The 27,590-nt window shown below is 39.1% G+C and overlaps 1 protein-coding gene across 3 annotated transcripts in view; it reads left to right on the top strand.

Annotated features, from left to right (window-relative positions):
• Positions 1-27,590, top strand: part of LOC125439722 (teneurin-3) — a 171,048-nt gene that overhangs the window by 17,634 nt on the left and 125,824 nt on the right. For all 3 annotated transcript variants that reach the window (XM_048508858.1, XM_048508857.1, XM_048508856.1), the window contains exons 2-3: positions 7,599-7,721; positions 24,186-24,400. In XM_048508858.1, the coding sequence (XP_048364815.1) occupies positions 7,599-7,721; positions 24,186-24,400 (338 nt within the window). The remainder of the gene's footprint in view (positions 1-7,598; positions 7,722-24,185; positions 24,401-27,590) is intronic.

Here is a 27,590-nt window from a genome sequence, read left to right as displayed (position 1 = left end):
CGGAAGGAACAGGTTCCTGTGTGCTGAGGAGCGCGGTGTTAGACAGGGCCCCTGTGATTCGCAACGTGTTGGTGATCACAGTGTCTGTATGAATTTGTTGAGTCACCCTGTAGCGGTTGCAGAAGAAGGAACAGGTTGCTGTGCGTGGAGGAGCGTCGTGTTGGATAGCAGGGCACCCGTGGTTCGCTATGTGTTGGTGAGAGCGGTGTCTATATGAATGTCAGGGTGACAGGCAGCATACTTCTTTGCAGTGTGTTTGTGAACTGAGGGGTGACATGCAGCATGTTTCCTCACAGCGTGCCTGTGGTGTGGCGGGGTGGGTTTTGCATGGTTTGCAGCAGCTTTCTGGCGCTGTCTGTGTGTAATGCAATCTGTAAGTTGCTGTGTGTATGTAAGGCATCGCACCAGTGGATCAAGCGTGCCTGTTGTTTGGTGGGCAGTACCACAGCTTGTCGATTTGGATAGTGGAGTTAGAGCAGCAACGTGGCCGTCACTGAAAAGTCCTGTGACATGAAGCTGTATATGTAAACGCGGAATACCAATCACTGTTAGAGTGAGTGACTCATGAAAGGAACTGGGAAGCTGTTCCATTAGTGGGTATTCTCAGTGGGTTGTTCCATTCTCTTACCCGGGAGGCAGGAGGGAGAACCCTGTAAGGCACCCCTTCCTCCGGGAAATAATTCTGATTACCCCTCGGACAGCCCTTTATAGGATTTCTTTGCAGTTGTCCAGTTGGATCCTCAGCGTCCACTGGATGCTGCAAATCTAACACATTTATAGTTTTTGTAATTAGTAGAGATAAATCCTCCCCTTTAAAAAATCTGGGAGTCTGTTCTATGTCCTCTGTGAGTGGATCGTCTGTATCTGAAAATTGAGTTTCGTCCTGTAAGCATTCACCCTCACTTAGATCCCCTATACCCAAGGGACTGTGTTGAGAGAAGCTAAATGGTCCAGGATCTAATGGAACAGCTCCCTCTGCTGGCTGTTGTGGCCATTGTCTGGTATTCTGGGAAGCCTGAAGTGCCAACTGTCACCCATGGAATGTTCGAGCAGATGGGCAGAGATGAATAGGAAAAACAGTAAACAGCTAATATCTCGAGTTGAATTAAATATTTTTGGAAATCCTTTCTTATTCATCGCCTCGGGCACATGAGGAACCGGCGTGCCAAATTTCAAGTGCGTAGGTTCAGCGGTTTCTGAGTTCCGTTGGCGAGTGAGTCAGTGAGTGGGTTTCACTTGTATATATGTAGATTTGTCTTATCTAATTTTAAGTATCAGAGACACTTATAATACAACAGTATCACAAATACATATATCTAACTGAGGAACTCATACGGACTTGCAGGGACATTTCATTTTTCCCTTCCCTCACTACATCCTGTTACCCTTTCTTGAAAGCCTCCATAAAATATTCATCTGTAAAATTTTGTTGACAGAACTTGTTCCAGCATTCTCACTAAGCAGTTTCCTTTGTAGTGGGTACGGGTTTTTTCCAAATTGTTTCATGAAAATACTTCAAAAAGGGATATAGCAAGATTAGGTCTGGATTGATCTAATCTACCCACAAGCACATATTTTCTTTTTAGCCATCATGCAACAAGGGATGTTGACAGGGTGTTAGAATAGTTTGCATGTGGGTGTGAACTTAGTTCATAGGCTTGGATCCAGAATGTTACTTGTAGGTGCAAGAATTGATCATTTGTCAGTCCATTTCACTTGAAGCATATCCTTTGCCTTCTAGTGCTGAAGAATTATCCTTTGCCGCGCGCCTTTTGGGAGAACCATATGGCTGGGATATAGCTCAGTACAATACGATGACATGTAAAAGTCAGTTTCACAGATATAATTAACCTGTATAACTGAATGCTCTGTTCCTTGGTATAATGATATCAGAGCGTATTGGTTGGAGTTTGCATTTTTCATATAGGTCCATTAACATTTAACATTTTCTTGTGAATTTGGCTCTGTCTTATTGGTGCAAGATTGTGCTATGAAGATTTATTTTCAGGCTGAAATAAACAAGATACAGACAAAACCAAACTGGAAGCTTGTGAGCATTGCAAAGGATGGAAATGTTACTGTAAATATCAGAAATTGGAAATTGGTTGACGCATATTGGTGAATTTTGATTATTCTCCACTGGTGGCTGTCAACATTTACGGGCAAGACAATAAAAACTTTATCGACAATCTTCCACTTCCTAACACTCATAGTTGCAGAGATGCTGCAGTTCTGCTAAGTAGTAAAGCAGGCTAGTTGAAACATTTTGAGTAATGAATATTTAGATCCCCCTGAGTGGGAATCAATCTTTGTTTTGTTGCAATAAAGCCATTACAGTGAGGCAAAGTAACTGACAGTAGATTCAGCCTCAGGGATTTTGCATACTCATAGTAAACGAAGGCAACAGTAAAACATGAGCAGTAGGCAAGTCATGAAACAGAATTTCATGTGAGGTACATTCAAAATATGGGATAACTTTGGCAGTGCCCCAGAAATGTTTTGACAGGAGCAGGGTTTTGGGAATAAGAAGAACTCATATTAAGATACGCAAAAGGAAATAGTTAAAGATCTGAAATGAAAACTACTCTAGATAATTAAAGGAAGAATTTAACTATGCTGCTTGACAGAAAGAGAAAACAGTAAATAATTAAAAGCAATTAATAGCAGTAGTTGTTCTCGCTTTCATAGATATTTTATGTATCTAACCACCATCACCACTTCTGCGATGCAAGTGCCACAGCACAACTATATTCAAATCCAGTTGCACTTTAGAGACCAGCAAGATTTGGGGGGGTGTGAGGTTTGAGAGTCAAAGCTCTTTTCATAAAATCCCAAAGTTTATCTTGAAAGCTCATACTCCCGAAATCTTGTTGGTCTCTAAGATCTTTTCTGCACAGCACAAATATAATGTATCGAGGACGTTGTAAAAAGTGTTTTTGGGAGGAACTCCACATAGCATTCTCCCATTCAGGTCATTTGATTTCTCTCAACCTAGGTTTAAAAAATAGCTAAACTAGCAATCTTTTCCGCCCAAGACAGGATCAAGTCGTTTCCTGTTTGCTGTGCAGAGAGATGGAAAAGCATTATTTTTCCCGCCCAAACCTCTCACTTTCATTTTCGCTGCTCGTACGCACCGTTTTTGTGCTGCTGCGGAGATGTTATGTTCATTCGCCCATTGGGTGAAGATTTCCCACAGAGGTTTGGTAGCAAAAGATGCATGCAATTTCACAATAAAAAGTACACAAATAAAGGTTTTTTTCCTGACAATCATACACATGTGTCTTTTTCTTTTTTGTCTTGAGGGAGCTATCTTCAAAGCTACAATGTGATTCTTGTATCGTGATATCATAGATTCGCAGGCAGCACCATCAAAACAAAAAAAGTGCATGTCCATGGAATCGCTAGGCAAAACAAACATCATTCATGTACTTTTTATAGTGAAATTGCAAGCAGATGAGCTGCTAGCAGAGGAAACCTCCATGGGAAACCTTCACCAAATGGCCTGACAGACAGAGAATCTCTGCAGCAACACAAAATGGAGGCCACGACAAAATGAATCTGACAAGCTTCAGTCATCTAGTGGAGGAGGGGGGGTGGAAAAAAGACCACCTTTCCCTGGCAACGTTTTTTCTGTCCATGCAATGCAGATTTAAAAAGGCAAAGCTTTATTTCCTAGAAGTCTGCAGACATTTTATTTGGGTTGTGCAGGAAAGATCTTCGATGTTACTGGATTTGAATCTGGATATATCTTGGATTCAAACAGATCTTGCATTCTAGCAGATCCTGTGGAAACTCTGAACAGATGCTTGGAAGACATTTTGAGATGGATGAGGATTAACAATCTGAATTAATCCTGACAAAACAAAGGTGCACTAGTGGAGGAAGAGTCTGACATGAGAAGGGGGATAGCCTCTGTTCTGAATGGGGTGAATTCCCCCCTGATGGAGCAGGTTCACAGCATGGAAGTGCAGCTGGACCTGGTCCTCCTACTGGATAAAGAGGTGGCTTCAGGAGTGCCTTTCACCAGTTTCAGTTAGTGAGCCACTGCAGCTCTTCCCACCATGGTGCATGCCCTGATAACTTCTGCATTGGATTACTGCAATGTACTGTATCTGGAAGTACCCTTGAACACTGTCCAGAAGCTACAGCTGTGGTCAGAATTCTGCCTAAAATGGGTTGTAGGGACCATATCACCCCAGTCTTGTATCACCTACACTAGCCCCCAATTTGCTTCAGGTCCCAACAGGTACGTAAGTATAGATTTTTTTAATGTGGGGGGTTTGGAGGGCGTGGCCATGCCTCCCCAAGCCCCGTCCTCGGCCTCAGTGCTTATAAAAGCAGCTCTCTGAGGCTGGGGATCGCCCCTTCTGTCTTCTCCTCTGGGCAGATGCATAGCTAGGGAAAATGGAGCTCAGTGCCAAATCTGAGTTTTGCCCCCCCCCCCCATGGGTGGCCGCTGTGATGCTGGAATCCACCCCCTAACAGCATCACTTTCAATGGTGTTTAAACTAGAGAGCCCAAATTCTCCTTTTAAATCCACCTTAAAAGGAGAATCTGGAGTCCTTAGTTAAAACAACATTCAAAGTGATGCTGTTTTGGGGTGGATTATTCCCCACCCTGAAACAGCATCACTTTCAATGTTTAAACTGGGGACCTCAGATTCTTCCCTTTAAATCCATGCTGAAGAGGGTGGATTTAAAAGGATAATCTGGGGGGATTTGGGGGGTGCCTGCTGTCAGGGGTGCAATTGTTAAGCTAGCAGCACCAAACTTTCAGGGTATCTTCTATTAGCTCTCTTCTTCCATCTTCTATTAGCTCTCATTGGAAACAATGGGCGATGAGGGCACCCCCTTTGGGAGTCCATAACTTTGGACCCCCTGGACCAAACTTCACAAAACTTGGGTGGTATCAGTAAGAGATGATACCACCTTGGTGAAGTTTGGTTCTGGGGGTACAAAGTTATGGACCTCAAAGGTTAGCCCCATCTTCTATTAGCTCCCATTGGAAACAATGGGGGATGGGGCACCCCATTTGGGAGTCCATAACTTTGGACCATCTGAACCAAACCTAGGTAGTATAATCAGGAGAGTCTCCCCAAAAATCTCTGAAATTTTGGTGCTGCTAGCCCAGGGGTAGGGAACCTGCGGCTCTCCAGATGTTCAGGAACTACAATTCCCACCAGCCCCTACCAGCATGGCCAATTGGCCATGCTGACAGAGGCTGATGGGAATTGTAGTTCCTGAACATCTGGAGAGCCGCAGGTTCCCTACCCCTGTGCTAGCCTAAAAACTGCGCCCCTGCAGGTCAAAAACACTAAAAAACACTAAAAAAATTCAAAAAACCCACAAACGGGGGCGGAGCTTCAGACATGTAATGGGGGGGTTGAACCCGAGAACCCCCCTCCCTTACCTACATCCTTTGGTCCCAATTCAATGACCTTTAAAGCTCTATACAGCTTGGGACCAACATACCTGAAGGACCACCTCCTCCCATATGAACCTACCTGACCACTCCAATGATCTCTGATGTCCCTGTCATCTGATGATGGAGAGGTGGCAACCCACAAAGGCACTTTCTTGGTTATGGTGCCAAACATTGAAACTCTGCCCAGGGGCATTTGTCTGTCTCCTTCTAGTAACGTTCTTCCCCAGTGGGTGCAGAATTTTTTGTTTGGTTTGATGTTCTCTCACTAAGCCTTACCTATCTGTATGTTTTTATATATTGACATGCTTAAGAACATAAGAACAAGCCAGCTGGATCAGACCCAAGTCCATCTAGTCCAGCTCTCTACTACTCGCAGTGGCCCACCAGGTGCCTTTGGGAGCTCACATGTAGGATGTGAATGCAATGGCCTTCTGCGGCTGTTGCTCCCGATCACCTGGTCTGTTAAGGCATTACATGTTTACATGTTATGTGATTATGTTTTATTTTATATTTAAAATATTTTATACATTTGAATTTTGAATGCATTATGATAGCTGAAATATTTTAATGTTTTAGTATTTTGTTCTAATGTTCACCACCTTGGGGACCCTGAGTAGGATAGAAGTGTTTTAAATAAAATAAGTTGCATGAGAAGTGTTGGCGAGGTTACTCTAGGCATTTGGGACATGTTTGCAATATGCACATGAGGACAACAAAGTTTCTTTGCATGCAGTAACTTTGTCAAATCAGATTTGGTGTCATGATATTATCACAGTTAATTGATCCTTGATTAGCTAAGATCAAGGGGAAGGAAGAACGATACCAAACAAGCAGCAGGTTTGCACTTGGAGGAAAATGCAATTGAAGTATTTTACCTGTCATGGATGGCAGGTTAGATTGCTGGCAGCAAAGCACAAGCCAAGCATTATTCCTTTTTGAGAACGTTTTAAGGTTTTATTTCAAAATCTATAACCTTCTTAATGTTTAATAGGTGCCACTTCTCTGAAATCCCTAGCATGCTGTCTGCTGAACCAAAAATTGATCAATGTTCCTTAAATACTTGAAGAAAACAATATGCTTCCTTGCCATTTTTGTTTCATTTGATTGTTAAAGGTCTCACAGTTACAGAATTATTAAGAATTTTCTTAATTATTATTACTGTGTTTGATATCACAGCTGCCAGTTCTTTATCTGGTTGTTGGCCTTTCATTACAATTTGAGCCTCACCCAGAGGCCTAGGAAGCTGTAATGTATTGGCGTGGTATTTGTGCGGATCCTAGCAGGGCTGCCTTCTAAATCTGACAGATGTTAATTTTGTCAATTTGAAGATGTTTTAAGTGCTGCCCTAGTGTTTTCAGAATGGTTCTCAGAGTGCCAATTACCACTGGGATGACCTCAGTTGGTTTGTGCCATAGACGTTGAAGCTCAATTTTCAAATCATGGTATGTAGTGACCTTCTCATGTTCAATCACCCTGCTGTCACCGAGTACTGCTATTTCAATGATGGTCACTTTCTTGTCCTCGATCACTGTGATGTCCAGTGTATTATGTGCCAACACTTTGTCCATTTAGATTCAAAAGTCCCACAGGATCTTGACCTTCTCATTTTCCATGGCTTTCTCTGGATAATGCTCCCACCAGTTTTTAGCTGTTCTTATGTTGTAATTCTTGCATAAATTCCAGTGGATCATCTTGGCTACTGAGTTGTGCCTCTGTTTGTACTCAGTCTGGGCAATCTTTTTGTAGCAGTTAAGTACATGATCTACAGTTTCATCAGCTTCTTTGCACAAACTTCACTTTGCATCATCTGAGGATTTTCCAATTCTGGCCTTGATCGAATTTGTTCTAATGACTTGCTCTTGAGCGGCTAAAAATAGGGATTCAGTTTCCTTTTTCAGAGTTCTAGTTGTTAACCACAGCCAAGTCTTTTCGTGGTCCACCTTTCGTGGTCCACCGGGCCCGCTAGTGTATCCTGAAAATTATCTAAATGTCATGATATCTGCTAAATCAGATGTAATTGTTCTTGTGCAAACATGTATTCTTGTTCCTAATATAGCATTCAAAGTTTTCTTTAAATTGTGAACCGTTAATTGTTAAATGGGGATTGTGTGTCTCTTGTTCTCTTTCCCCAAAGATGTATGGATTATTGAATGATATGTTTTCTTTACCACCAGCAATGCATCTGTTTGGCCTCAACTGGCAGTTACAACAAACTGAAAATGACACATTTGAAAATGGAAAAGTGGATTCTGAGAGTGTGCCAACAAACACTGTATCATTACCTTCTGGTGAAAATGGTAAGTACTCATATCTCTTTTTCAACCTCTTTTAAGATATCAGCTTTTAAAGAATCTTTCATCTAATTATTGTTGCTTTTCATTTTACATCCACTGAATTTACAAAGGCAAAACTTCAGTAGCAAGGAGAGGCTTGGCAAATTCTACATGGCTTCTTTAGTTTAATGGTTGTAGAAAGGTACAAGAATGATAACTGCTTAGTGCACATATACTGGCTTGCTATCAGAAGATTCACTTGCAAGTGGCCTTTGTGGACCAGAACTTACACATTTTTCCCCTTCGTTGTAGCCTACCGAGGCCTCCTCCATTTTATTCATGGGTGTCCACATACCCGCATTGTTGGGGGCAGAATGGAGTTGTGCAGAGTGAGAAGGCACTCAATAGAAATCAGTGTCTCCCTTTTACAAAGATGAAAAGGACCTTCTATCTTCAGAATTGAGTTGTTGATAAGGTTTCCAGGTTTCCAGTATTGATCTGAGCAGTTTGATATTTTCACTGACTGTCCAGGAACAATTAAAAAAAATACTGGGCATTTAAATGTTTGGTATTTTTGCAGTGTTGTTCCTGAATAGTCAGTGAAATGTCTGGAATGTCTGAGTCAACTGGCAACCTTACTAACCTTACTGTTTGGGATTAGAGAGGTGCAAAGCTGTTAGATGGTGGGAATGACACCAAGCCTCAGTGTGTATTTTAAAAAAATCTGGCAATATTAGTGGTTGGATACCTTTCAAGTACAGTCTACAGTACAGCTTCAGGCAGCCTCATTGTGTCTTTCACTACATTGGGTATAATTGAATAGGTTATAAAAACCAAGGCCTTGGGCTCTAGTAGTTTGTTTGGGGCTTCCCAATACAGTACTCTTAGTGTAGTCTATAGAGTTTCTGGGCTAACGAGAAGCTGAATTTATTCACAGGCAGAATCATCCTTATGTGCTTGAAGCAAATTTGCAACAAAGCCATCATTTTTATGTAGGGAAGACAGAAATGGTGAATAGTCGAAAATTGACTTCTGCAATGGATCTTCTTTCAAAGCAGTCTCTCTCTCTCTCTCTCTCTCTCTCTCTCTCTCTCTCTCTCTCTCTCTCTCTCTCTCTCTCTCTCTCTCTCTCTCTCCTGCTTTTGGAGTATTTTTTTTCCGGCCGGGTATATTCTCAAAAGAAAACCACTTGCAACGGGGGCTGGAATTCCATCAGACATTAGACTTGGATAACAAAATAGATGACAAATATGAATGTGGAAATTTAGTATTAAATTGGAGCAAATTGACATTTTAAAGTAAAATGCTTTGGCACACCCTCTGTAAGTTACCTGCGTAGGAAATTTGGTTTGCCTATTTATTTCGGTTTTACTCACCTACAATAAACTCATCCCTTGAAATTTTGAAACAGCAAAGTCACCTCAGTGGCTCTGATCTTTCAGTATTGCTTTAGCAATGTCCATGTCGTTAGGCAAGAAACAACCTTGGAAAGGATTTTGGGACACATGTAATCATGCCATTACATCCAGCTGATTCTGTGGCTTATGTTGGACATAACAAAGGCTCATTCCGCACACGCAGAATAATGCACTTTCAAGCTGCTTTCAGGGCTCTTTGAAGCTGTGCGGAATGGCAAAAACAGTTGTGAAAGCAGCTTGAAAGTGCATTATTTTGCATGTGCGGAATGAGCCAAAGTGAACTACACTAAGAGTAAGTTATTTCTATTCCCATTTTCATCACAAGATCTTTCTAGTCTTATTGAATTTATAATAAAAAGGTGTTTTGCAAGAAACATAGACACAGAAACAAAGGAAACAACAGAAAAATTGTAAGCAGTGGGCTACAACACCTCTTGCTTAGCTTTAGGAAGTATGTTTTCAAGGTAAAAACACTTGTAGGGTCTGTTGGGAATGGGCCTTGTCTCTGAGGAAAACTTTGGAGTATCTGTTGTCTGGAAGTATTGAGTGCAAGACAAAGCAACCAGAATGGCTAAATTGTTGTGCTGTTCTAGTTGTGGCCTTCTTGTCTATCTTGAAAAGTGTTGAACGCTTCCTGTGTATTATATTAAAGTTGTCTGCTTCCTTCCTACTGAAATACATCGGGTCATGTACAGTATGTTTATCTTTTTCCAAAGTTGTATTAGGATATTATATTGAGTCTGCCTCTTCCAGGCAATATATAAAAGTCAAATACTATATTAATTTTGTTGTCGGAGCTTTTAAAACACAAACCACATCGAGGGATTATATTCTATTGACTTTTTCTGATGTTGCCCTTTAAGATTTTCTAAATCTTTTCTAAACCTTAAAGAGTCTGTGCACTTTTGGCTAACAGAGGGTTTAAAATCAATAGTTTTTGAATGGAACCCTGATTTAAATGGTTGATGAATACTGTCTTTGCTTTACCATTTTTTTAAAAAAAATCCATTTCCTTTGCACAAGCAACATCTGACCTTTGCATCGTTGTGGTTGCTGATGGAATCCTTTTCTGTCCATCACCGTATAAAATTATAGAAATGATATGGCTCAATTTCCCATTTCTGCTATCTTTCAGACATCCTGTCTAAGAGAATGCAACCTTTTCCCTCCTCTCAATTCCTTTTGCCTCACATCTGTCTCTTGTACTTTTGTATCCATTATCTCTATCTTTGTGTGGGTGGCTTCTTACTTATAGCACAGAGCAGAGAGTAGGAGAAGGGAGCTATTGTGCATTTAATGAATATATATATACGCACACACTGTATAAGTAGCTGTGGCTGCCACATTCTTTGGGAATGACTAACTGATGCAAACTTTGATAAAAACATTACTTAACAAAGAGCCAGTATGGTTTAGTGATTAAAGACTTGGACTAAGATGTGGGAAACCCAAGTTCAAATCCCTTTTCTGTCATGGAAGCTTGCTGGGTCATACATCCTCACTTAACCTACCTCTCAGGATTGTTATGAAGATAAAACAGAGGAGAGGTCACCACTTTGAGTCTCCAAAGAAATGTGGGATATAAAGTAAATTAATAAATAAAAGTTGGACAATCTCTTTGATCTGAGATTGCAAATGACTTAGCGGACCAGATCATCGGGAGCAGCAGCAGCAGCAGCAGCAGAAGGCCATTGCTTTCACACCCTGCATGCAAGCTCCCAAAGGCACCTGGTGCGCCACTACAAGTAGCAGAGTGCTGGACTAGATGGACTCTGGTCTGATCCAGCAGGCTTGTTCTTATGTTCTTATGTTCTAATGAAGAAAGCTTACAGGAAAAAAAGTAGATCCCTTTGAAATATGGTGTGTGAGTTTTACAAATATTGTGACTGCCAAAAAGAGGCATGTGAGTTCTAGATCAAATCTAGTCTGAACTGTCCCTAGAAGCTAAAATGATTAAATTGATGCTATTGTACTTTGGTCACAGTCTGAGAAGGCAACAGTCATTAGAAAAGATAATACTGCTAAGAAAAGTTGAAAGCAGCAGGAAAAGAGGGAGACCCAACATGAGATTGATTGATTCTGTAAAGGAAGCCACAGCCCTCAGTTTACAAGACCACAACAAGGCTGTTAATGACAGGACCTTTTGAAGAACATTGATTCATAGGGTTACCAGGCATTGGAAGTGACTTAACAGCACTTAACACACACAAATAAATCAATATGATGACACTCCTTACTGGGACACTACTCCTAAAGATGTGAACATATGACAAGATGAGGAACAATGAATAAACTATGTAGTAGTTAGATGTTTTTAAACTTCAAGATTTTTGAACTCTATGGCAGTTATTCTGGACCAGCTTCAAGTTGTTTTCGATCAACAGTTGTTTTAGTCCCCCTCCCCCACTCCTGAGTTGATACCATTTGAAAAGGAAATCCATTTGTCCTTTTCTTCCCCCTGTCAGGAGGTTGATTCTTTCCTGTCCAACTTGTAAAACTGCCGCTGATTCAGGGTAGTAGTTGGTTTATTGAGATTCAACGAAGACAGTAGCAAGAATGAGTTCAGACCAGAATGATCGCTAAATGTCAGTACTGCCAGTTTCCCATAATGGAACAGCACATCATTCCATTTGACCCAGTGGGTAGCCAAATGTGCCAGCAAGGGAAACATTCCCTCACAATTAGTTTGTCACATTCAATGCATCATATTTTGGGTGCAGATAACATTCCATGGTACTTGTGCTGTGAATGCGGAAAATATTTGGCTGACATCTTGCGGCTCCAATAATTGTGAAATCTTTTATCTCTCATCAGTTATGGTTTCCCTACTGGCAGGCAACTGACCATGCCAGTTCCATACATAATGAAAACAAGATGGTTAATGAGATGGGCCCCTTCCACACACGCAAAATAATGCGTTTTCAAACCACTTTCACAACTGTTTGCAAGTGGATTTTGCCATTCCGCACAGCTTCAAAGAGCATTGAAAGCAGTTTGAAAGTGCATTATTCTGCATGTGCGGAATGAGCCATGATTTTTTGTTGTCAGGGTGGATTTTTATTTGACTTCAATTCAAACAGTTTCATTCTGGTTTGACTGTGACCTGACTCAACTTAGTATTGAATCAACTTATACCATATAGTCACATGTTCAGATTGCTACCAAATAAAGATTAGTTGCAATTCAGAAATTAGTTGTAGTAATTACTTACTACATGCTTACTACATGCCACATGCTACAAAATTACTTACTACATGCCACATGCTACAAAATTTAACCCCAGGCTAGCCTGGTCTCGTCCGATCTTGGAAGCTAAGCAGAGTCAACCCATGCAAGTATTTAGCCTCCAAGGAATACCAGGATCAAGATGCGGAGGCAGGCTATGGCAAACCCCCTTCAAACCTATCTTACCTTGCAATCCCTACAGAGTTGTCATAAATCAGCTGTAACTTGATGACAAAAAGAATTGCCTGGAAACTCTGTCAGGGAGATGCTATCTAGTTGATTTAGAGGCATTCCCAGAACCAGAACCTCCCCTGGCCCTCTTGTTCCATGGGAACAATGTTGCTTTCATTATCAGACTTCCCTCTGTGATGCACCTCTGAAGATGCCAGCCACAGATGCAGGTGAAACATTAGGAACAAGATCCACCAGACCACGGCCACAGCCTGGAAAACCCACCACTACCAGTTGAATCCGGCCATGAAAGTCTTCGACAATACTTCAGAGTCCGTTTGTTGGCTTAAGGGTCCGAGACCTAACACACTCCTCCCTCATTTTAATAATTTTCCCCTATATGACTAAAAACACTGAGAGTAGCATGTTATCTATAGTGTAGTGTACTCTCGCTTTAATATATCATTCTTTGCCTCCCTGATGCTAAAGAGTAAAACATTGCTCACAAGGAAGGGACTATTTTTAAGCAGAGTATTGCTAATCAGTGAATCCACTTGTACCACAAGCCTCAACACCTAAGTCCAAAGCCTCCTTACCTGTAAATATTAGATCAATGAGGACAGCCTCCATTCACCCAAGGGAACAAAACAAACAACCATTGAGCGTTAGACATGATAATCCTTGCTATAATAATTCTGAAATATGCGTTGATTGTGATTTGCTAGAAAACAGTGCCAAACAAACTTTTGGGCTCCTACCCTTGGAAGAACAGGAGGTAACTATAAAGAGACTCAAAAACCTCCTAGAAAAACGTACTGTAATATATCATTCTTCATTAGGTAATTTTACATTCATTTTAAAATTCAATGAGGTTAATTCAGAATATTGTATTGGTACATTTCCCTTGAAATAATGTAATTCACTGGTTCACAAATGTAAAAGATTGAACTACTAGATAGTATTTTCAATAGAGTCCCATTTGGAGGTTGAAGTTTGATATTGACCATTGCGAGACATCCACAATGAAAGATGAATGAAGAGTTCCATGTGCTAGGAGAAGTTTAGAACCAGTGCTATGGAGGTTTGGTTCAGACATATTAGGTGCAACATAAAAAGCCTGGAATAAGTTAATTCACTCGCATCTCTTCTTTCTGTACTTTCCCCTCCATTCACAGTTTGCTGTTTACTATCACATTTGAGTTATCAAACTTTTTTTGTCCTGTAAATCAGAATTGTAAGCCTTGGTTTGATTGAGATTCATAATCCTAATTACCAGGGGAGTCGTAATTCATAGTTACATTCCAGTCATTTCTTTCTGTGATGTACTAAATATCATGGAAACCTTGAGCTGTAAGGAACCATAGGGGTCATCTAGTCCAACGCTGTGCACAATGCCAGAAATTCACAACTCCTTCTACCTTCCCACTCCCCCAGTGACCCCGTTGTATGCCCAGAAGAAGGCAAAAGACCTCTAAGACCCCTGGCCAGTCTGGCCTGGATGAAAATTTCTTCCTGACTCCAAGGTGGTGATCACCATTGCTCTGGACATGTAAGAAAGGGACACAAGAGCTGAGCACTGGCTCATCCTCCCTCCCCTCTATCTCATGAGCTGCCTAATTTCTCAGAATCAGCACTGCTGTCAGATGGCCATCTAGTCTCTGCTTAAAAACTTCTGGAGAAGGAGAGCTCACCATCTCCCAAGGAAGCCTGTTCCACTGAGGAACTGCTAGCCCAAAACTCTTTGATTTAATCATTGGTTATGATCCAGTCTTCTGAGTCAACAGAAAACAACTTCACTCCATCTTCTTGTTTTAAAAGAACATGTAGTGTCATCCCAGATATCTCATTGTGGGAATAATGAATCCAAGGTTATGCCATGCAAATGAATGTTGTGTTACTGACTGCCTATGAATCTAATCTTATTCTTTGATATTCTCATTAAAGCTGCCCATAAAAGCTTGAAATTATATTAGGTTGTGCTCTGCAGAAATCACTGTTAATCTCTTAATGTCTTGGTAAATTATACTGAATTAATTCTGTATTATTAGTTCAACTATATTAATTCTCTTTGTTGATTTGTTTAAACATCAGTCTAACCATTTGGTAAATAACATTGCCACAGCTTTGATCTGACTTTATACAACTTTAACAGCAGAATTTTATGCAGACTTATTCCAGTTTAACCCCATTGGTTTCAGTGGGCTTAGACTGGAATGAATTTGTACCAGATTGCAATATAAGTAAATTAATTTTTGCTGCAATAAATATTTAAACGCAGCTTTGAAATTATCATAGTCAAGTCTTATTGCAATAACTGTGCTTTAATGCTGTGTATTCAAATGTAAATACTGAAATAAAATTATGAAGCTCATAATTATTAAATATAGAAAGAAGTGAAAATATAGCACTATTAACTAGTTTTATCGGTCATAACTTTAGTAGGAACCAGGGTGCAAAGCCTTCTTCTTCTAGACTAGTACTCCCCAACATTTTATGATTTGTATTTGAAAATATTTGAAAATATGACATTCTAGACACCTATAAAACTTGATTTGATAGTCTAGGACCATGGTGGCGAACCTTTGGCACTCCAGATGTTATGCCAATTATGCCAATTGGCCATGCTGGCAGGGGCTGATGGGAATTGTAGTCCATAACATCTGGAGTGCCAAAGGTTCGCCACCACTGGTCTAGGAAATACAATGAGTGGAGCCTTTTCCTCAATACAACAGAAATGGCATAACTTCCTCTCAAGAAGGTCAGCCTGCCCAGTGGGGATGGGGGATTTCCCACACTCAGGTCCCATTGCTGCTGCTGCTAGAAGTGGTGGCTGGAGAAAAATTAGGCCTCATGTACTTAAAGTTTTTAACATAGAGTTGCTGGCAATTTCTACAGCTACTCAGAAGGGACAAAGCTCTTGGAATCACCAGAAACTCTAGAATATGAAGTTACACTTTTACCATAGAATTTGTGGTGATTCCAAGAGACACTTTGACACTTCTGGGTAGCTCTAGGAAATGCCAGGAACTCTATGGCAAGAACTGCTGTAAGTAGATGAGGCCTTATTTTTCTTGTTAATTTTTCTTGCAGCAATAATTTTTTATTTTTCTTCTTGCATTCTTTCCCCCCCCCCCAAAAAAAAAACCTCTCACCAAGAGAGGTCTAACTGACTCCTTCCCTGTTAGTATTTATGCACTTAGCAAGAACAAGTGCTGTTTATTGGTATTTTATCACCTCAAACAAGATTCAGTTGTCCTTCCCCTTTTCCAGTATTATTTCCTGAACAGCACTATATGAATTAATAGAATACATAGTTTGCTTTTCATAGCCTGTTAACACCACTGTTCCTAATTTTTCCTATCCGTTTCCACTTATGCAGCTTTATCTGCTGTTCAAAGATTCGCACCATGCATTTAGTGAAATAAGCTTTCGATAAGAACACTTATACTACAATAAATGTAATAGTCTCTGAAGATAGCACTAGATTCATTTTTTGTTTTGCTGCAACTGTCTAATTGTTAGCACCCTTACAGAATTTTTCTTGAGAACAACTTACTTTTTACTAAGGACTTGCCAGGGCTAAACCCAAGACTTTCTTTTAAGTATGGGAAGATAATATACATTTAAACATGTACAGAGTGCCTCCCCTCACTACTGAATAACCCAAATCTCATAACTCTCCCAGGAGCACTAATCAGAAAGACTTAATTGCCTGTCTTAATTCAGCCTAAAGTATTTACAAAGGTATTTGAAAAAGACCTGTCTTTCCTGGAACAAAGAGTCAACAACATTAAACCTGGTTGGCTAAATCCTGCAACACTTCAAGGTAAACAGTGCATCCAAAGAACATTTACCTGGCATTAAATCCCACTGAATAGACCTGAATGGGATTTTTATTAGACGAGGTTGTGACTGCTGTCTAATTATTAGAACCTGGAATTGGTACATATAGATCAATTTTAAAAATCTGCAGGCTTTGTGCCTACAGCTAAAACCAACAGGTCCAGGTACTAGTGTACTACTACTCTCCTTGCCTTTTATGCTTTTAAAAAGCCACTTGTATTACCAGGCCTGTCAAGGTCTTTAGAAAATGAATACTGAGTAGAAAATGTTAACTTCTATATTTTGTAAGTTGCTGATATTTTCTCCCTATTCATTCTCTCTACAATGATTTTTAAAAAATACAGCTTGATACTGTTTCACAATTCATCTGAGCTTTTTTCCTGCTTTGTTGCTTTCCTTTGCCTTCATTTTAATTTTGCCAGCCCCTTGGCAGATTACATTCCCGTTCCTTTGCTTGAGAATTCATGTTTCCACTGAGCTGTCTGCTGTGACCCACACCACCCCAGCCAAATCTCATTCCTGAGTAGTCACAGTCAATTCTGGATGCATATGTGCATATGTATAGATAATATTTTTCCAGTGTGTAGCACTTCATGCTTGGGGTGAAAGGCACACTTGGCTTAGTGGGAACCAGCCTTGTGGGGACAGACACTGATGAGTTTAAACATGAACTGACACATGTCTGTAAAGAGAAGTGTATGAAAAAGCCACGAGGCAAACAAATAAAAAGACGGCTGATTCTTTGTTGTCAGCCTTTCTGCCCTCAGCCATTCATTCCATCTAAAGAAACCAGTTAGTATATTAGAAGCCAATTATGCCAGAAGCATTTGTACATTATTTTTATGTGCTTAAGATTATTTAAAATGTCCTTGAATAAACATTATCTTGTTTAAGATACAGACACTCTTTTGTTCTCTTCTGTCAAATGTTGTCTATCTCAGTTTCCAGAATGCTTGGATACAAAAAAACTTGTCTGATGTGGCAGTGATACCTTGAACTGACCTCCAGACTGCCTGGGTTGGATCTTAGCATTGTCCACTGGAGGACAAAAACTTCCATTGGGGGCTAAGCCCCTTCCTTGACAGCATAACTCCCTTCCCTGGAGCAAAAGTACACCATTTTTGCAGAGGCAAATCACAGGAACAAACCCAATATCTTTAAAAATTTGAGGGAAGTTATCCATTGTTTTCCAGTGTATGTTTGCCTTATTATTAAGAGCCAGCATGGTGTAGTGGTGGATTCTTGACCTTGGGCTAGTCACTGTTCTTTGGAACTCTCAGCCCCACTTACCTCACAAGGTGTCTGTTGTGAGGAGAGGAAGGGAAAGGAGCTTGTAAGCCACCTTGAGTCTCCTTACAGGAGAGAAAGGTGGGGTATAATCCAAACTCTTCTCCTAATAAGAGGATACTCTGAAGTAATACAGAAAACATGGGACATTAACTTCCAGGAAAAGGACACCATCCCCTCTTGAGAGCTCCAAGTTAGGGGAATAATTCATCCATTAGCATCAGAGATCTGATCAATTTTTTCAGACCCAAAAGCCCCTAGGATTACCTAGTTGAAGCATCAAAGTGCTACCCCTGTGGGAACCCTGCGAGGACAGCGGAAAGGGAGTCGATATCGGAGCTGTTCCACAGAACCTGATGAGGCATTGCAACAGATGAAGAATAATTTACAAATAAAGAGCCTGAAACCCAACCCACCAGTATGAATAAACATAAATAAAATAAACATAAATTTAAAAAACAAAACTAAGGGATTTGATGTCAAGAAGGCTTATGTGTCACCCTTGAAGAATTTTGGCCACTATCTACAGCAAACATAATTTATGATAAATGGCGAAGAGCCGAACCGCAGCATAGAAGTGGGAGTTGTGAAAGTCGGAGGTTATTTTCAAACCTACCTTGACAGGACTGCTGCAGAGACAAGCTTGTAAGTAAAAAAGGACATTATTATATCATTAAAATAAAATACAGATCTATATATTTTTAAGACGAATGATAGAATGATAGGATTGAGATAGAAAAACTTAACAAAAGAGCTGAAAGGCAGGAAGTTTCAAAAGCAAACAAAGCAGCAGGAACAGAAATGATGCAACTCTACAACAGAAATAGCTTCTTACGCCAATAAAACGCTTTATAAAGCCTAAATCAAAACTGGAGAGCAAACAAAAAATACGAAGTTTTTGAAACCATAACTCGACAAGTGATTGCCAATTCTATCAAATCACTCTAAATTGCATTTACAACTTGAGTTTCTTTTCACTTTGAAAAGGAACAAAGATGCTAAATTAATAAGTAATGACCTAGGAGAGAGGGGAGAAGACTCCAAGCACTGAAAGGACAAGAAATTAAGTTGTATTACAAGTTTCTAAATAATGGAAACCAAAAGATCTGCAACTGAAACTTTAAATGGAGAAGTAAAAACCTCAGAGAAATTCAATGGTAATAATCATGAATATATACAAAGAGTGGAATAGTTCTTAGAAAAACTATTGCTGCAACTCAAGAAGAAACTAAAGAACAATTAAATCAAACTGAAGAAGAAATTCTTGTCAACAGAGAAAAAATTATACGTCAAGAAATTAGAAGAATCCATTTATCAGTTGAGCATAGGCATTAAAGAAACTAAACAACAAATAAATGAAATAGGAGAAGAAACTAACCACCATACCAAACAGATGGACTCTTTGGATAATAGACTTTATTCTAATGGAAATAAAACAGAAAGAAAAAAATTGAAAATGAGGGATCTGAAAGAGACAAATAAAGAAAATCTAAAAGAATGACTGCTCCCAATAATTGCAGAATATACGAATATAGAAATAGAAGAGTTCATAGCAGAAATGGATGACATCTACAGAATAACTAATAGGTATTCTACAGAAAGAAAATTTTCAAAAGATATTCTGAAAACGTTTACAAAAAAGTCAATAAGAGATGAAATATTGAAAAGACACTAACTACAAAGATTACAAATCGAAGGTCAAGAAATAGCAGTTCTTAAAGAAGTACCTATCCAATGCTAAGGATAAGAAAAGAATATGCCCCTTTAACATACATCATCAAAAAATGAAATGTAGTGTTCAAATGGAACTTGATCGAAGAAATACTTCAGACTTCTAAGGGTAAAAGATTGAACATTGACACTATTTCAGAAACAAATGATTTCTTGAATAAAATGGAACTTGGACTTTAATCACATTAAAAGCTGTCTATGTCAAAAATGAAAAGGTAAATATATGTTTGTTTAATATTGCCATGTTCACATAGAATTACTCTTTGTTTAATATTGCCATGTTCACATAGAATTACAATTGATTATAACTAACATGTATTTCCATCCTATATTGAATTGTTGTAGCTCTTATTCCTCAAATATTTTCTTTTTCATAAAATAACTATGTACAAGTATAAATGAATTACATCTTTAGATCTTTAGATCCATAGCATATGTATATATATGTATGTGCAAAGGTACATATTTACACTTATTTGACCCTATAGAATTTATACTTTTTAAATTATGGTTTTACACCTATCAACTGTATTAATATGGATGCTAATCAATATATAATGCCTTAAATTAGAATTCTATACTTCTCCTCCTGATTCACATTACACATCTTGACTTAACCACCTCCAAACATAAATTGCTGAGTGAAGAACATAAGAAGAAATAAGGGGAATAAAGACTTTCACACATAGCTACATATACTTATATATGTATATAGAATGAAGTTACAATTATTTTCATGTAATATTAATGGGCTTAAAGAGGAGGTCTTTCGCTCCCTGACTTTGAACTTTATCATGATGCCTGTGCAATTACTTGGTTTAAAAAAGGATAATGTTGGATGATGAAGAGACTCTTAACATTGAAGGTTACGAAACTAGCTGCAGGTGGCACGAGTACTTATGGCCATCAAACACAAAAAAGATTAATGGACTTAAAAACCATATTATCAGAAGAGCATTAATAAACACTTGGGCAAAATACAGATTTAAAATTTATTGAAAGATACCCTACTGCAGGGGTCTGCAACCTGCGGCTCTGGAGCTGCATGCGGCTCTTTCAGCCTTATACTGTGGCTCCGCATGGCCTGGAGGTCGGAGGGTAGGATGGGCATGTCCCTCCAGAGCAGTGCTGGAAGGAAAAGTGAGTGGAGGGGTCAAACTGGAGGCAGCTCTGTGCATGAGGGCACTGCTTTTCATGTCCCCTCCACTCACCTCTCCTTCCAGCGCTGCTCTGGAGGGCTGGAGGGACATGCCCACGCTACCCAGGGTTGGAGGGCAGTGTGGGCGTGTCCCTCCAGAGCAGCTGCCATCCCCCCTCTGCCATCCCCGCAGCTGCCATCCCCCCTCTGCCCCACAGAGCAGGCAGTTGCCTGCTCCTTTGGGCAGAGGGGGTTTCCCTGCCCAGTGCTGCTGCCTCCCACAGTGCGAAAGGTGGAGCCGCCTCTCCGTGTGGAGCCGCCTCTCCGGCTCAGTAGATCTTCGGGGCCGTGGAGAACAGGTCCAAATGGCTCTTTGGGTGTAAAGGTTGCCGACCCCTGCCCTACTGGGTATTACGGTTAGAATCAATGCAAACAAGCAATGAAATGAAATGCCCAAAATATAAAAATTTAATTTTATTGAATAGAGAAGAACCAATACTGAAACCTAAATATCAAATTCCAATAGCTAATCAAGAATGTCACTAGTTTACTTACTGTCAAATAAATGAAGTCTTTATACAGGATAAAAAATATGGCTTAGACCGATCTCCCACTGGTTAGGCAAAATAATATGGGATAGCAACAAGAAGTTGCTGAGCAAGGTTTATAAATATTTATTAAAAATAGAATTGGAACAAGATGTAATTAAAGAAACAATTATAAAATGGGCCCAAGATTTTGAAAGATCAATACAATACTCCGAATTGGGAAAATTCCACCCCAATTTGTTGGAAGTGCAAAAAGTCATAAAGGTACACAACTGCAATGTGGTGGAGTTGTAGAAAGATTTAAAAATTCTGGAAAAAAATACATACACAACAAATATAAGGAGAAAAATTTGAATTAAATCCAGAAAGATATCTGTTTGGAATTTGGCATAATAATGAATCAACTCAGAATCTTAATTTATTTCTATTCTTAATTACGGCTGCAAGAGTGCTGATAGCAAGAATATGGAAAAATGATAAAGCACCACGATAAGAAGATTTGATTGAATTGATTTTCAATTACATGGAAATAGACAGACTATACACTTACCTGAAGAATCTCCAAATAAATAAAGTCGAAAATACCTGGAATCCCTTAAAGATATTCATAGAAAGAAAACATAACAAACAATAATTCTGTAAAATATAAACATATATACTAGTAGTTTTATACTATAGATAGTGTGTGGACGGGTTCTCTTTTTCCCCTTTCTTCTGGTGTGCACTTTTTCTTTATATATATATTCTATGTATATGTACATATATAAAATTTGTGTTTAGTACACCATAGTCATCCAAGTATATTTAGATTATGAACAGATTAATAGACACCATTGATAGTTAAGCAAATACTACAGTTTAGTAAGTTTTATATACAGTATTGTAATTAGATAGCAATTCTTTATTTTTGTATCTTTTTTGCTTATTTATTTATTTATTGCTTATTTATTTATTTATTTATTATTTGGATTTCTATACTGCCCTATCCCCAAGGGACTCTGGGCAGTGCACAACATAGAATCCCAGTACAATCAAACAAAAGAGCACAGATTTACTACAGATAAATACATTACAGATTGTACTGGCTCAGTCAGTTTTAATACAATTACTAAAAACCTTTTAAAACAGCAATAAAAACAATAAGAGGCGTCCAACAAAACCCATATTTGAAATCCTCCCCAGGAGGGAGGGGCGGTGGGTCCCATTAAACAAAGGGGACCCAGGTGTGAATGGAGCAAAAGGGGGCACTTTCAGCGGCTGGTCTCTCCAAAGGCCCAGCGGAACAACTCCGTCTTACAGGCCCTGCGGAACTCGCTAAGATCCCGCAGGGCCTGGACAGCTGGAGGAAGAGTGTTCCACCATAAAGGCCCTGGCCCACTTGGAGGCCAGCCGCATCATTGAGGGGCCAGGGACCACCAGTAAATTGGCCTCCACCGAGCGGAGAGGCCGTGCAGGGACATATGGGGTAATGCGGTCTAGAAGATACGAGGGTCCCAGGCCAAGTAAGGCCTTGAAGGTCAACACCTTGAAGATGATTCGGAACTCAACTGGGAGCCAGTTTTATTGCTTTATTGTTTTTTACTACTACTTGCCTTAGAGTGGGTCATTTATTTTATTATCAAAGACTGATATATAAATTTATCCAATACCATAGATTTGTGTTCATTTTTTCTTTGTTTTATTATTGTTTTAAAAAAGTTAAAAAGAAGTAATATAGAAAACATCATGAAGTTCCCATAGGTGGATGGTTATAGCTCTGTAGATGTAGATTGTAGCTTTTTGATGTTGTTTATAAACACGAAGAAATTGAAAACTGATGGTCAGCACATTTATAAACACACATTGTAAAATGTTTCACCAACACTGTGCTGCACAATTTAAGTAGGAAAACCAGAGAGTAAAATATTATTTATTTAGTACATTTTATCCCATAGTTCCTCTAACGAATACACAGGGCAATATACTCTGTTTTCCCCTTCTTCAGTTTATCTTCACGAGAAGAAGAAGAGTTTGGATTTATATCCCCCCTTTCTCTCCTGCAGGAGACTCAAATCTCCTTGCCCTTCCCCCCTCACAATCTCCTTGCCCTTCCCCCCTCACAGCAAACACCCTGTGAGGTGAGAGGGGCTGAGAGAGCTCCATAGAGCTGTGACTAGCCCAAGGTCACTCAGCTGGCGCGTGCGGGAGTGTACAGGCTAATCTGAATTCTCCAGATAAGCCTCCACAGCTCAGGCGGCAGAGCTGGGAATCAAACCCGGTTCCTCCAGATTAGATACACAAGCTCTTAACCTCCTACGCCACTGCTTCTCCTATACTCTATAGCATAGAGAACTCTATAGCATAGTTAAGCTGAGACATTTACAGGGCCAAGGTCACCCAACAGATCCACGGGGGGAATTTGACCCTAAGCCGCAGATCCTAAGCCAGCACTCTAACCACTACATCTCACTGACTGTAGTAACCATGCCCAAAGGCTGCAGTCCAGAAAAAAACTGTGTTTGTATGGCATACTACTAGTTTTCAAGGGATACTTAAAGATGAACTGTATTCATGCATTGTATCACTCATTTAGATAAACAGGGCTTCTTTATATGACTCTTTTTCAGAGATCTGACTACATTTTGAAAATACTTGAGAGCGTTCCTGATATGTAAATGAATGCTGTACTACCTAATGTAGCGTAAAATAGGGCTTATCAGTCCCACTGATTGTTTTTCTGGCTGTTTACATAAGAATTTGTCTGCAGAGCTGTATACTCCATTTCATCTTAATTTTCAATTGCAAGCATACGGAGTGTTTAGTGAATGATAAACACCAGAGTTAATCCTACTTAACAAGGTACATATTTTATTTTTAAAAAAATTAGGTTAAGAGTGATCAGAATGAGAATATTTCTGTCTTTCAACACTTCACTTAAAAATATACCTGTGGGAAGTCATGGGATTTTGACTTTGAAGATATTTGTATAAGCTGCCTTGTTAGTCCTTCAGAGAAATTCCCTAGGATCATTAGCTTTGTTTGAATGAGTCTGAAGTAGCATTTCAATTGAATTCAGTCTAAATATTTGACTGTTTATTTAAAGAATGAATTAAATGTTTGATCTCTTAATTTTTTTTTAATCGCCCAGGAAAATTAGGAGGATTTGCACAAGAAAACAATACAATAGATTCCGGAGAACTTGATATAGGCCGGAGATCAACACAAGAGGTTCCTCCTGGGATCTTCTGGAGGTCACAAGTTTTAATTGACCAGCCACAGTTTCTAAAATTCAATATCTCCCTTCAGAAAGATGCATTGATTGGAGTGTATGGCCGAAAAGGCCTACCACCTTCACATACTCAAGTAAGAGCTATTTTCATTCAAAACAAGGGGCGAGTTTTAAAACATCTGCTTACATCAGAAAAATATATTGCTGTTCAGACTTTCAATTCTCTTTATTATTTTTATTGTCTATTGTATATATTATGTCTTAACTGATAATGACAGTTACTAGGAAGCCAGTGGGTCCTAGCCCTGCTGGGTTGATAGAGACAAAACCTCTGCCACAGAAGAAATGCTTAGACATTGCTGGTCTCCTTGAACTTTGAAATTTCTAAATGGGTTATGAAAGCAATAAACAGGTATCTGAAAAGTAGATTGCAGAAAGATTCCAGCCTTTACAAAATGATACTGCTGTGAATGTTGCTTTGTCGCAGAGTGGAGGGGAGACAGTCTGGTTCAGAGGTTTCATTGGCCAAGGGAAGTTTGATTGGTGATTAGTGGTTAAAGAACCCAATGATGGTGATTGGTTGCACAATTAATACCGTATATACTCATGTATAAAAAAATATTTTAGGGTTTTTATTTTGTCAGCCACCAGGGGGCGCAGTTTTTAAGCTAGTGACACCACAATTTCAGGATATCAGGTGACACTCCTGATGATACCATCCAAGTTTGGTAAAGTTTGGTTCAAAGGGTCCAAAGTTATGGACTCCCAAAGAGGGTGCCCCCATTGTTTCCAATGGGAGCCAATAGTAGATGGGGCTACATTTTGACGGTCCATAACTTTGGACTCCTTGAACCAAACTTCACCAAACCTGGGTGATATCATCAGGATAATCTCTTGCTGATACCAGCCAGGTTTGGTGATCTTTGATTTAGGGGGTCCAAAGTTATGGACCCCCAAAGGGGGTGTCCCATCCCCCATTGTTTCCAATGGGAGCTAATAGTAAATGGGGCTACATTTTGAGGGTCCATAACTTTGGACCCCCTAAATCAAACTTAACCAAGCCTGGTTGGTATCATCAGGAGGGTGTCCTAAAGATACTCTGAAATGTTGGTACTGCTAACATAAACATTCCTCCCCTGACCAAAAATCCAGTTTTGAAGGATTTTAACTCTTGTGTTTTAGCTTGGTTGCTGGTCGAGCTAAGGTTTTTGTACTTTTAAAGTTATTGTTGAGAGACCATATTGTTTTTCTTGACTCCGCACTTACAGGGCTTCAGTTTGCTGAACAGCTCGAAGAGCCAATCCTTAAAAACCGTTAACCTACTGATGCCTCGATGTGGTACTTGGTATCTATTTTTATTTTTGAAATTTACCAGTAGCTTCTGCATTTCCCACCCTCGTCTTATATGCGAGTCAATAAGTTTTCCCCTTTTTTTGTGGTAAAATTAGGTGCCTCGACTTATATGCGGGTCCACTTATACACGAGTATATACGGTAGTTCAAAATAGACATCCTGCAGCTGCAGTGTGTAAAATGATGGGCTCTAATTGCTGTTTAATATTTAAGCATGTGCAGTAACCTGTGTGTGTGTTAGAGAAATGCATTTTCCAATCAAAAATAAAATTCATTTAGGAGACAGGTGAATCTTGAAGAATTACAGCTCTGACAGTTCTAATTAACAAAATTTTTAAATGGCATTCCTCTAAGGCAAAACTAGGGACAATGCTTTAATAGGTATTGGGACCAAAAATTACATTTGAGAATGTATTTGATTCTGCATTTAAATAAAATCACACATTATTATAATTACATTAGTTTACTAATCAGCCATGTTTAATGCTATCATAAATTTTGGTATGATATCATTAGAAATCAATTCTAAAACATCTGTCCTGACTTTTAACCCATATTCCCAGATATTGTACAATGACAGCCACTGTCTCTCTGCCTGTTATCAGAATAGTCTGTGCCACGTAGTTCTCTGTTTTCTCAGGTATCATAAATTAATCAACCAGAAGTAATTGATAGTGGCTGTCCATTCAGAAACAATCAATGGTAGTCTACAAGTCTTTGTGACACTTTCTTAAAATGTCAGTTTCATTGCAACCATCCAATCAATGTGTTTATTTAAAGAGGCTTTAAGAAATAACAAACGACTTTGCTTAAAGGAGGAAATAATGAACAAATGTAAGACAGCCACATTTATCCACGATATCTAACAGTTCAGTTCTAAGGATTACCTTACATTAAAATCTCTGGACGTAGAAAGATGTAACTCTGCTTAGGACTGCACTGATGTAGCTTAATGATACAGATGAAAACCATATAAAATATTTTTGCATATACAGTTAATATATATGTATGTATAGCAGCCAATTCTACCTGTACCAGTAGAGCCATTCAGTAGCATCCATGTGTAGGAATATGTGTGAAGGAGTTATATTTGAGATGCTTCAGATACATGCATACTGTAGACATACTTTTTTGAAACTTTATGGTGCTATTGCTTTCCACAGCTTCAAGCAGTGGTGTATAAATTCACTTTATGTATATGTATTTTACTGTGCAATTGTATAAAATGAGTGTGCTTGTATTATGTCACTCGTGATTTTAGAACTCTGCAAGCATGCAGATTTTTTTCTATGCTACGGGTAGTATTTGAATTTAGATGTCAGAACTATTCAGGATGTCATCACCATTTATAAAAAATATGTGTTGAATTTTATGCTGATTTATAAATCTATGACACCCCTTCTGTAGATTCTTTTAATAATTGATCCTGTTACGTAACACTAACCAGAATGCACAGCATATCTAAGGAAACAATAGTATAGTTAAGGATTTGTGTGTGAATATCCATATGTAAGAAAATTAATGGTTTGTACTTACCTGCTTATTTAAAATATACTTGTTAAAACTGAGAACAGTGGATTTTATATAAGCAGAGAATGTGTGATAAAGCAGTAGTGTTAAACATTGCAGTTGAGGTTTTGTTGAATGCTTATTTTGTTTAGCCAGTCAGTGAATGAGTGACACCTGTCCATACTAATTAGATTAAATACTAGTCTGTTTTCTGAGGGGTAGTTTTGTGCTGTTCTTTTTTTTTTTTTAGATAGTAAGAGGTAATGGATCAGATACATTAAAACAAACATTACAGAAATGCTAATTGGAGTATTCCCGTATTCAACTCGGTCTTCTGGAAAAGGTTGCTAGTTTTGTTTTGTTTGGGGACTTTTACACCTAAACATATAAAAACCACTTACATTCTGATAATCGTAACTGGCTTCAGTGAATCACTTATAAATGTAAGTCAAATGGTTGAAAT

The sequence above is a fragment of the Sphaerodactylus townsendi genome, linkage group LG10, assembly GCF_021028975.2.
Source record: "Sphaerodactylus townsendi isolate TG3544 linkage group LG10, MPM_Stown_v2.3, whole genome shotgun sequence".
In the NCBI taxonomy this organism is placed as follows: Eukaryota; Metazoa; Chordata; class Lepidosauria; order Squamata; family Sphaerodactylidae; genus Sphaerodactylus; species Sphaerodactylus townsendi.
The sequence above is the reverse complement of the archived record's forward strand: the minus strand, read 5'-3'. Positions and strand labels throughout refer to the sequence as shown.